General features: G+C 35.8%; 1 protein-coding gene across 5 annotated transcripts; it reads right to left on the reverse strand.

Annotated features, from left to right (window-relative positions):
* Positions 1–1,375: 1,375 nt before the first annotated feature.
* Positions 1,376–7,468, reverse strand: LOC110308247 (prolactin-8A8). 5 transcript variants are annotated; one of them, XM_029468509.1, is made up of 7 exons: positions 7,373–7,468; positions 6,863–7,074; positions 5,658–5,836; positions 4,869–4,907; positions 3,990–4,097; positions 2,767–2,946; positions 1,376–1,777 (listed from the first exon to the last, which is right to left on the reverse strand). In XM_029468509.1, the coding sequence occupies exons 2-7, from the start codon at positions 7,005–7,007 to the stop codon at positions 1,589–1,591; spliced, it is 840 nt and encodes a 279-aa protein (XP_029324369.1). In that variant the 5' UTR covers positions 7,008–7,074; positions 7,373–7,468; the 3' UTR covers positions 1,376–1,588. The 5 variants fall into 5 exon arrangements, with proteins under 5 accessions (XP_029324369.1, XP_021036333.1, XP_021036335.1 ...); XM_021180674.2 differs by having other exon boundaries at positions 1,445–1,777; positions 5,658–5,833; positions 6,863–7,077; XM_021180676.2 differs by lacking the exon at positions 6,863–7,074 and having other exon boundaries at positions 1,445–1,777; positions 5,658–5,833.
* Positions 7,469–12,139: the final 4,671 nt, after the last annotated feature.

A 12,139-nucleotide genomic window follows, 5' to 3' on the forward strand; every position in this document is an offset into this window, starting at 1 on the left:
TCAGGAGTATGGTCGGGGGACTCAAGAGAAGGCTGGGTATGAGAAACGATATCAATGGGGAATACATCTTCTTCTAGCAGAAGATCTGGGACAGGGAAGGCTCTTCGGAATCTATGAGAGTCATAGTAGCTGAGGTTCCTAGCAGTTCAGGTTATAGAGATTGAATTAGCCATCTCCTGTAGCCAGTTGGGACTCTCACTGGAGGGAAGCAAACATCAACCCACCCACAAAATCTTTGACCCCCCCCAAAAAAAATGTACTGCATACAAGATGCATAGCAATGATGATGGAACAGAGATTGAGGAAATGTCCAAACAGTGATTTGCCCTATTTGAGACTCATTCTATTGGAAAAGAACCAATCCCTGACACTATTAATGATATTCTCCTATGCTTTCAGATAGAAGCCTGCCATAACTCTCTCCTGAGAAATTTCACCCAATAGCTGATGGTAATAGAAGCAGAGACCCACAGCCAAACATCAGGCAGAGTGTGGGGAGTCTTGTGGATGACTTAAGAGACTGAGTGTGGCAGAGGCATCAAGGACATCACTGGATCTACAAATCCAACTAACCTGGTTCACAGAGACTGAACCAGGAAGTAAAGAGTTTGCAGGGCCTGAACCTATCTATGTACTCTGCACATTTATAGCAGATGTGCAGCTTGTTCTTCAAGTGAGCATCTAAACAGTTGGAGTCAGAATGACAGACACTTGTTGCTTCATCAGAATTTCATAGCAGACATCCATTGTCAATCTTAAGGCTCCTATGGTTTTAATAGATAAATCATATGAAGTGTCTATTTTTTAAAATACCATGGATCAACACAGAACTTGTTAGACACAGAGAAATGAAAACATGTAGATCATATCTATGATCATGCTATTGCAGAGAAAAGTTGTAGTTGGGCTTATGACACATCTTGAGGCGAGCATCACTAACTGGTATTTTCATCCTAAAAGAATTTATGTTTTAAAAATCTCAGCCGGGCGTGGTGGCACACGCCTTTAATCCCAGCACTCAGGAGGCAGAGGCAGGCAGATTTCTGAGTTTGAGGCCAGCCTGGTCTACAAATTGAGTTCCAGAACAGCCAGGGCTATAAAGAGAAACCCTGTTTCGAAAAACAAAAAACAAAAACAAAAACAAAAATCTCACATATGGCTGTGCTTTTCACATTGTTTCCTAAGGACAATCTGAATGTCCTGAAGCAGTAACAGTTTTATATTCTAATTAGAATAATGGTCAGTTAATGAATTTTATACTTTGATTATAATAACTTGATATTCATATTTTTCTGTGAAATAAATGTAACCTTATTAAAGTAAACATTAACATTACCTGCTAGATTAACATCTACTGTTTGTGATATATTTGATTGAGTAAATCTAACTTTATTGATATATGTTCTATTCAATGAACAAAAGATGAATAAGCTTTAAAATTTTGGACATTTCTAAAGAGAGTGATTTTATTTTTTTTTAAGAGACCCATTATACCCACACATGTATTTGAAATGTTTACAATTAAAAGCAACAGCTCTGCAATGAACTTTTGTGGAGCATCTCCAAAGCGGATATGGTAAATGTGCACTTAGCAATCTTTTCCAGTTATTCGACACTTCAGTATTCTGAGATGAAATAGAAAGAACTGTGTATCATACTCTAAACAGTGGGAAAGGTTAAACATTGCCAAAAATTTAGAATTTCTGCTATTTGATTTTAAGAATGAAAGAAGTTCCCAGCTGGGAAAATTTTCCTTCTTCTTTGAGGTAGGATAGACCTAAAAATGAAAATGATATTCAGTTAATCATTGATTACATTGTTAGTGTTCCTTTATCCTTATTTCTTCTTTGTCTGATCAGAGAAATATATTCAGAAAAGTGCTGCTTCCATCAAAGTTATGGGTTTTCATTTTTCTAAGCCAAGAGACTCTCAAGCAGTTAGACTTTTAGAATGTGATAAAGACTCATGTGCATTCCTTCTAATATGTAATTAATTGCAGAGGAAGTATGTCCTTTCAGAAGAGAGGAAGTGTAAGAAATTCCTGTTTGATTCTGGGTCAGTGGAAGAGCTCATATCAGTTACTCACTCAGGAAATTCTTACATTTCCTTTTATATTTACTTTACAGAAGATGATGTACACCACTCTTCTATTAAATCCAAACTCCATGAGGTCTATGTATAAAAATCTCACAAGTGATGAGGATCAGATGGAAATTTAATATGCAGACCATAAGGTTGACTGTGATTGAAGGACCAGAGCTCTCTTCATCCAACCAGGAATGGTGTATTTTAACTGCCTAAGAGGAACATCTGTGTTTCATTCTGATCTCAAGCATGGAAAGATATGAGAAGCATCTGAAAAGGCTGGAGATGCCAGCAACCTATTATAACAGTGATTCTAAAACTTTCTAATGCTATGACCCTTTAATATAGTTCCTTGTGTGGGGTAAACCCCAACAATAAAATTATTTTCATTCCTACTTAATAACTCTAAATTTGTTAATTTAAGTAATTGTAATGTAAATAGCTGACATGCAGTATATCTGTTATATGGCCCTTGTGAAAAGATCATTTACCTTCAAAGGAGTAATGACCCACAGGTTGAGAAACACTGTCATATGGAAAGATTGTAAGCAATGTCAAATATCTATGTTTTACTCTGGAAAATGAGGTATTTCAATATTGTTGTTGCTGTTGTTGTTGTTGTTGTTAATTTCTACAACCTACTTATTTTATGAGTGACAATAACTAATGGGAAGTCCTCACCTCGGTGATTATCCACCTAAGGTCATGCAGAATTTCTCTGTTGTTCTCTTCAATCTCCTTGGCTTTTGAGAGGATAGTTTCGGGGACATCTTTCATGGCACTCAGTTCAATCACTAGATGGAATAGAGGGCTAATCCAGGCACCCACATAATTTATCAAAGTTTTTAAATACTCTGGGATCTAAGAAACACAATTGAAACATTGCATTAAAAATTTTCAGTTTAGCAGGTTTGATACCTGCGATATTATTCATGTAAAGAAGCTGAACTGAGACATGCATTTACTATGTGTATATGACACATGTATAGATGTTATATAGTTTTGGAAGTATAACATTTAAACAACTGCTGTTATTTTCTCAAATATAAAACAAATTGTAGAGCTTGTCAATTAGAATTTTTCTGATGTTAGATCATCATATTTTGTTCTCCCAATGCAATTCTAACAGCTTGCTCTCCAGTGAGTTCTTTATAATTTGTTTTTTGTTTGTTTGTTTGTTTGTTTGTTTGCTAGTGCTAAAGAGAGACCAATAAGGTTTCACTCCTGAGAGATAGAGGCAGGGATTCAATAAGGGATTCAGGTACACCATGTATAGGGGAAGAACAATATAACAACTAAAATAGAACTGCTATGATATGCAGACCTTCTCATCATGAATTTGATAATTATTGCATTCTAAGGAACATAAACTATTATTTCACTGGACTACTCTGTTCATCTGGTTTTCAGTTAAGTCATAGAGAATAATAGAGGGATGAAGAGATAGGTTCAAAGGGAAATACAATCAGGACAGAATTGAAACTCAAGAAAGGAGATAGTGTTCAGTCATATAGAATGCTATCATGCAGACCTCATTAGTAACATATAATAAATACAACCACATTGTTATCACTGATGGAGGAGTGAGTATATATCCATGAATAGTCAATTTAGCTCAAAGAATCTTAAAAAGAAAAATAGTAAGTGAAATTTGAGTGGTTGATCATTCCTAAAATACCATTCTCTAAATGGTATATTTAAGTATTTGCTGCACTGTTTTTGGGGTATTTTAATTTATATATAATTTATCAATACTATAATATGATTATTTTCTGTACTTTATCTTCATTTTTTTCTGCATGCATGATTACTGTAGCTATCATAATGCCTGTAATAACTGACAGTGCTACAAATGCAATATACTGCTTCTGGAGTTCTGTGGAAAACTCAGAAAGTAAACTCACTTCAATAGTTATGTATTGAATTCCCTTATTTGGGGGATTTGTTAGAGTAGAATGGCAGTAAGATGCAGCTCTGAAAACAATCTCATCCCGCCGAACCAGTTTGGAAGTCTGGAAAAAATAAATAAAACAGAGTTCAGAAATCATAAATAATTTCATATCCAGAATATTAATGAATTTTAGTGGATTTGTAAATTTTAACATAAGTAATTCATGAAATAGAGATATTCACAAATTAAGAAAATGTTTGTTATGTAGTTTTGTGCTTGTACATTGCATCTGCAATTTAATTTGGTCTTTCATTAGCTCTTAAATATTTAACTCCTTCCTCTCTTAATACCTTTTCTCCTTCACTTTCAAAAGTTAAGCAAGGCAGACACTGAAATGATTAAGTTGATGAAGAACTAAGTGATTTCATTGCTACAATTGTTTAGGATTTCAGCATAAAGCCATAGAACATATTTATTAATCTTACTCTTTTCTGTCAACAGGTACCAAAATTTCCTTACCCAAATAAGAAAGTTAAAAGTTAATATAATTTAACACTAAAGAATGTAGCTGGGCATGTTTATAATAGTTTTAGAATGAAATTGTGTGTATTTTAACTCACAAAATAAACTATTTTACAGTAAATTATATGTAAACCCAACTTCAACAAAATATGAAATATTAATAAATATTAATTACTTTAGGATATCTTATTTATTTTAAAGAACCAGCTAATTCATGAAATCTTAATGAAAATTTGTGAAGGTTAAGAAGTTGAAAAGCTGTCAATTAGGAACAGGGAATAGAAACACTGTATAATGCTTTCTCTTCTAAAGTCAATCGTTGACATGAGGGCCTTATTGGGAAGCAGCTGGAAGAAAGTAAGGTACTTACAAGAGTTGCAAATTTTCCAGATGAGAATTGGTTGTGGTACTGTGTCATGTAAAGGGGAAAAAATAACATCTAGTCAAAAAATATGACAGCATGTTTGCTTTTGAACAGAGACAAATTCTTTTGATGCCCATCTTATTGAAGGTTTGCCTCTTTTTATAGTGTCTTTTTTTTTTTTTGACATTGAGAAATGGCAGTCACCACAGGGATAATGGATACACTTTTATGCCTACCCTGATATCAGAAAAACTGTTAACACTAAAAATCTTTAAAGAACAATTTCTAGTATTTATGGGATTATTGAAATGCTAGTCTCTCTCTCTCTCTCTCTCTCTCTCTCTCTCTCTCTCTCTCTCCCCCTTCCTTCCTTCTTTTCTTCTGTTCCTTTTTTTCCTACATCCTCACATGTTTTACTTTATCTCTGTTACAAATATACAGTTCACTGTAAGGCACATCTTTTACAGTGTGTACCTGCAGTGTGCTAAATGAACATGGCCAATAGATTTTCATGATTCTGAATGCAAAAACAGGAAATGAGAGTTCTTCCCCAAGCACATTTTAAAAGTGTCTACCATAGTTATTTTTTTTATTTTTTAATAAAGTAGATAAAATGTATTAATATGATTAGATTCTATAAAATTTCATGACACTGTCCAATTGGCCCTGTCCCTGTTTGAGCAGTTGGGTCATCGTTTATCTATGAAGGTATATATTCTCATATCTGAGTCAGGATGTTTAGAGTCTCAGGTTCTAGTGCAGTTCAAATATTAGTATGTAGGTTGAGGTACTTACAAGCTCTACATAGAATTGGTTAGCAAGTGTACGAAGGGTTTCAGCTTTCCGGATGGCACTGTCAAATGTTTCCATAAGTGGGTTCCAGCAGCCGCTCTTTTCTGCCATACATGCAGGAACTGATGAAGCTTTCTCCCACAGCAGCAAGTTTGACAAGAGTAGCAGCAGGAGTGCCCCTGCTACATAGAAACAAAACCCACTTAGAGATGGTGCATTAAACTGAGGCCAAGAAAAGTTCTATATGACCAAAGGTCTTATTAGTTTTTTGTTGTTGTTGTTTGTTTGTTTTGTTTTGTTTTTTGTTTTTGTTTTTGTTTTTGGAGAGTTGTTTGTTTGTTTTTCCTTTTTTTCACTGCTATATAACTTCATATTGGATTTTTGGAATGACATATCAAGTCACTCTAAGCACTGAGTGCCCTTGCTATATTGAAACAAAACCCACTTAGTGATGGTATATTAACCTGAGTTATCCTAGGCCCAGAAAAGTTGTATGTGGCTAAAAGGTGGGTTTTTTTTTTTTTTGAGTTTTGGGGGGTGTGGTGAGGTGGTTGTTTGTTTTTAAATGTTTTCCTTCATGACTGTATACTGGATATGTGTAATGTCATATAAAGTCACTCTAAGTACTTAGGCAAGTAATTGAATTTTTCTGAATAATAGTTTGAGGAGCAACTGATTTTACATTTTTTTCAAAAGTCCTCCTGAATTTTACAAATTTCTGAAATTAAAATTAGTTCTGTACTTATATCTTAAGGTATTTTTAGATGGTTTTCTATCTTTGGAATTTAAACTCATTTTCAGTCACCAAACTCTTGAAGAATATGCAGTTTTTAGTCATCATGTCTGATTTCAATGTTTTGGACACTTATGGCACAGGGATAGCAGAGTTTACTTCTTGGCTCCCTCTATCCATTTGAGCATAAATACAACCATGATGATTACTAACAAGACAATAAAGAGATGTTGTCTAATGTATGATATCAACTTGGAACTGCTAACATGATAAAAATCCATCAGAGACTTTTTTCATCAAAAACTTCAGATCATTCATTTTAGTGTTGATCTGCTCCTTAATTTTTTCAGCAGATTAAACTCTCTTAATGTATTCTGGACATACTCAGATTGGATAAGTTTAATATGTTCAAATTGTTTTTCTAATGTCTTATTTTTAGCTAAGGTAGAAGTAAGAATGCCAACCTTTTACTCACAATCACAATTCTGTTTCTTCTGCCTTAAAATAAGATTAATTTGATCCACTAAACTTACACCTTCAATATTTTCCAATTTCTGAAACTCCAAAACATTTTCCATTTGAGATGTATTATTCTTTGTTCTGGAAGGTGTCCTATGCATTGGAAGCTGCTTAATAATTACTATCAGTTCAACTCATTGGCTACAAGGAACACTTTCCTTGTTCTCTCTGCTCAACAGAGAAGGTAAGACAACAGATTCTCTTTAAATATCGCAACATGTCTCAAGTTAAAGGATGATGAAAACTACTAATCCAATTGTCTCTTGTACCCTTGTACAGTTTCTTACAAGAGAAATAATTTTACAAGATAGTGTAAAGTCTATGCAGAATTCTACTCCTGTTAGTCTGTGAACAAATAGTTCTTCATACCAGAGAGAATGTCAAAGATTCCAAAGAAACAATCCAATTAAAATAAGCTCCTGAATTCTTTTACCAAGAGAGGAATAGGGGTGGGAGATTTACTTACAGAAGTGAGGTTGTCTCAATGGCAGTTCCATCACTGAGTAGTTTCTAAGCAAGATGAGTTCTCTCTCTGGAGATCTTCTTTATTGGAGTTGCATATTCAGTTAGTTTACTGTTCCTATATATTTTAGCAGATAACCCAAGGGCATGTACAGCCAGCCATGAGACAACACGAGTTACATTCAGAAACACTTCTTCATGAAACATATCTTTCTGTCTTCTGGGAATGTTAACTGACTTATTACAACATACTTATGAGTGTCTGGATGGTCTCATTTTATTAATTCCTACGTATTGATTCCTTGTGCAAATATTTTGCCATTATCAGCTGCCTGATTAACGATGATAATGTCAGACCATGAAAAAATAATAGTTCATGATTACTTCTTCTTCCTTAGATTCTTACATTGTTTCATCTTTTTCCCAATCATTATGGACAGAGAAAGATTCATCGTTGAATATTTGGCCACCATACCACAGAATTAGCAAATTATCCATAGTGTTTTGAATCCTTGCCAGTAATCACTGGCTATGCTGAAGAGTATTTCTCTGTGAACTAAGCTGACATTATAATATCCTGCATCTTTAAATTATGTATTTATAAGTTGGTCTAAAATGAATTAGATAATTTAACAACAACAAAAAAAACAAACAAACCAAAAAAAAAAACAAAAAAAACAAAAAACAAAACCCTCCATTAATTTCTTTCTAGGAAATATAGTCTTTCAAAAATTACTGGGCATTCTTTTAAAATAACAAATGTAAGTTGATTTCTTGTATTGACTGTTAATCATATCAGAAGTTTGTTAACTGCAACGGTAACAATTGCACCATGGTTGTCTTAATAAGTATAGTTTCATATACTTACTGCTAATATTAGCACTTGTGCTATAGAAACAGTGATGAAAATTCGTCAAAAGCCAGTGGCATCATAGCTTCCATTCTTTGGCATCTAGTCAACACTGAGGGATCTTCTAATTCAATATCAAAAATATATCCTTATATCATTGAAAGAGAGTACTTGGCTGATGAAAATGGCAGGCAAAGCAGTTAGGTCTAATATTCATCAAAAGGAAATACATCTACTAGAATGTAAATGGGGGATTTCAGAAGCCTAGCTGTATGCACTGGCTAGTTTTGTGTCAACTTGAAACAGGCTGGTGTTATCACAGAAAAAGGAGCTTCAGCTGAGGAAAAATCTCCATGAGATCCAACTGTAAAGCATTTTCTCAATTAGTGATCAAGGGGAGAGGTCCCTTTGTGGGTGGTGCCATCTCTGGGCTGATAGTCTTAGTTCTAGAAGAGAACAGGCTTAGCAAGCCAGGGGAAGCAAGCCAGTAAGAAACACCCTTCCACTTTGAAAGCTGGACTAAATGCACTTTGCATTATGCTATATTTAAATATACCCCCCCATAGACTCCTGTGTTTGAACAAGTCTATGGGGGCCAGGGAGTAGAATGTGATGATTTGTCTATTCTTGGACCTGGGAGTGGCATCATTTGGAGGTGTGGCCTTGTTGGAATAGGTGTGACCTGGTTGGAGTAGGAGTGTCACTGTGTTGTGGGCTTAGTACTATCAGCCTAGGTACCTGGAAGTCAGTCTTCCAATAGCACCCTTTGGATGAAGACAGAAATCTCAGCTCTGCCTATGCCATGCCTGCCTGGAGGTTGCCATGCTCCCACCTTGATGGTAATGGACAGAGCCTCTGAACTTGTAAGCCAGCACCAATTAAATGTTGTTCTTTATAAGACTTGCCTTGGTCATGGTGTCATTTTACAGCATTAAAACTCTAACTAAGACACACTGGCACAGAGACTCATGGAAAAAGTAATCATTTATAAGTTTCTACAGTTTAATGATAATTTCTTCACTTTGAATATTTTTCAGATATCAAATCACTTTAATATAATTTTATAATTTCATTTCATGACCCTGTTAAAGAGGGTATTTTGAATAAAAAGTGCAAAATTATGTGGCTCAGAGAACAAATATAAATAAATGTACAATTTTGCTGGGAAGATGTCATGTCAACTCTATTAGATAGGATTCTGTATACTTCTAATTTTGTAATCTTGAAACTTTAACATTATATCTCTCTCTAGCTGTATCTGTATGGTTTATAATATTTTCATTCAATAAATCAATAACTAAAGAAAAAAGGAAAGAAACACCCCTCCATGGTCTCTGCATCAGCTCTTGCTTCCTGCCCAGCTTGAGAACCAGTCCTAAATTCCTTGGTGTAAGCTGAATAAACCTTTCCCTCCCCAACTTGCTTATTGGTTATGATGTTTTGCCCAGGAATAGAAACCCTGACTAAGACACTGTATCTCTTGGGAAGGAAACTCTGATCTCTAGATCACCCACATCTCAAAGATTTAATTCAATAAACATATGATTCTCAGGAATCCCAGCTCCTACTTTTATTCTCTAACGGTCTTTTTCATTTCCTTTTAAAATTATTTTTACTTACATTCCAAAGTTTACCACCATTACCATTCACTGTCCAGAATTCATCATACAATCCCCCTGTCCCTTTGCTTCTGAGAGGGTGTTTTCCCACACACCCACCCCACCTACCTCATCCCAGCCATCATCATACTACTGTGTGTTTCTACAGGTTAAGGCACATCCTCTCCCACTCATTCCATACAAGGTCTTCCTCTGCTACATATATGCCAGGGGCCATGGACTACCCCATGAATGCTCTTCGCTTGGTGGCTAAGAATCTGGGATGTCAGAAGGGCCCTAGTTAGATGATACTTTTGTTCATTGCTTGGGGTTGCCATCCAAATTAGCTCCTAAAATCCTACCCCTAACTCTTCCATAGAGTTCCAGGATCTCAGTCTAATAGCTGGCTCTAAGTATCTACATCTATCTCAGTCAAATGATGGAAGAACCTCTCAGAGGACAGTCATGTCCTTCTATGTGTAAACACAGCATGGCATCAGTAATAGTGTCATGCTTTGGTGCCTGTGCATGGAATTTAACCCAATTTGGGCCAGTCATTGGATAGCCTTTCCTTTCGTCTCTGGTCCATTTTTGTCCCTGTCTTCCCATTAGCTAGCAACAATTCTGTATCAAATATTTTGAAGATGAGTGGGTGGCTAAATTCCTCAACTAGGTGCCATGGCAATCTACTGGAGGTGGTCTTCTTAGGTTCCATCTCCCCACTGATGAGCATTTCAGCTAAGGCAATTCCCATTGAGTCCTGGCAGCCTCTCACATTCCAGGTCTCTGAGATACTATAGAGGTTCCCCTTGATCCCCACTCTCTACTGCTGCATATTTCCAATAATTCTTCTAGCACTCTAGGCTTCTTTCCTGTCTCCCCCAGCCCCATATTTGATTCTGACCCCTTTTCCCCTCCATGTACCTTCTCCTATACAGGTGGTTCCCATTGCCTTCTGGAATTATTTTGTTCCTCCTAATTGGGATTGAAATATTCTCACTTGGGCCTTCCTTCTTGTTAAGCTTCAAATTGTCTGTGAGTTTTATCATGATTACTTTGTGTTTTGGCTAATATGAAATTATTGGTGACTATACCTTGTGTGTCTTTTTGGGTCTGGGTTACCTCTCAGTGATTAAGAGCACTGATTGCTCTTCCAGAAGTCCTGTGTTCAATTCTTAGCAAGCACATGGTTGTTTAAAACCATTGGTAATGCAATCTGATGCCCTCTCCTGGCACATCTGAACCCAAAGAAAATATAATTACATATATAGTCTATATTCTCATAGATTCTGTAAGAGCTGAATTTAGTATCCTTTTAGTTTCTTTGACAAATGTGTAACAGTGTAGAGGTTGGATTTATGAAATGGAAGCTTAACAGAAGTTCAGCACATTTGTAGGCCTATTGTTACCTGCTTCAAGACACCATTAAATTGACTTGATGATTGTGCATCCACATGGACATTAGTCACAGATTAGCAAAGGTGTTACACAGCATGAACAAGCCTTGAGGTTATATGAGTTGTTTAGCTCAAATCATAAGACTGTGTAGAGTAGCACGGATGAATTCATTACTACTTTTGTAATCTGTACTGTTTAGGTTGCTTCACTTTAGAATGACATATAATCAGTTAGAGTTGGCATCTTCCTAAGGTCCAAGAAGGATTGGGGCACATTCAGATCTGCCAAATATGTTGTACCTCCAGAAGTCTTCCAACTTTCAACAGTCTCTTGTTTGGTCTTATACTCTCTAGTTGTTTACCTGTCAACAGTGTTTTAGAAAAGGATTCTGCTCTAGGTTAGTAATTTCCCACAGACTCTACTATTCTCATCAACACCAGTTCATCATAATTTTTATAACCCAATACAGAATGCTCTAAACCTTAGGTGCAACATACATCCCTTCTACACATCCACCACAAGATTCCTATCTTCATTAGAGAGTTGTATAGAGAGTACTCTATGAGGGCCATTTAAGTGCCTACCTCTAAGACAAGCAGTATCATCTTTATATTCGTTGAACTATCTCTTCATTATTACACTGTTGTTTTTTGCCCAGGTGATTTTGGATAGCCACAAATTCTCATCTACTTGACAAATTGATGAAAACAGTTCCTTGAAGATACCTTTAAGATGACCTTGGATCAATATTCATAAGGGATATTGGTCTGAAGTTTTCTATCTTTGTTGGGTCTTTTTGTGGTTTAGGTATCAGAGTAATTGTGGCTTCATAGAATGAGTTGGGTAGAGTACCTTCTGTTTCTATTTTGTGGAATAGTTTGTGAAGAACTGGGATTAGATCTTCTTTGAAGGTCTGATAGAACTC

This window comes from Mus caroli, chromosome 13 (assembly GCF_900094665.2).
Source record: "Mus caroli chromosome 13, CAROLI_EIJ_v1.1, whole genome shotgun sequence".
Classification (NCBI taxonomy): Eukaryota; Metazoa; Chordata; class Mammalia; order Rodentia; family Muridae; genus Mus; species Mus caroli.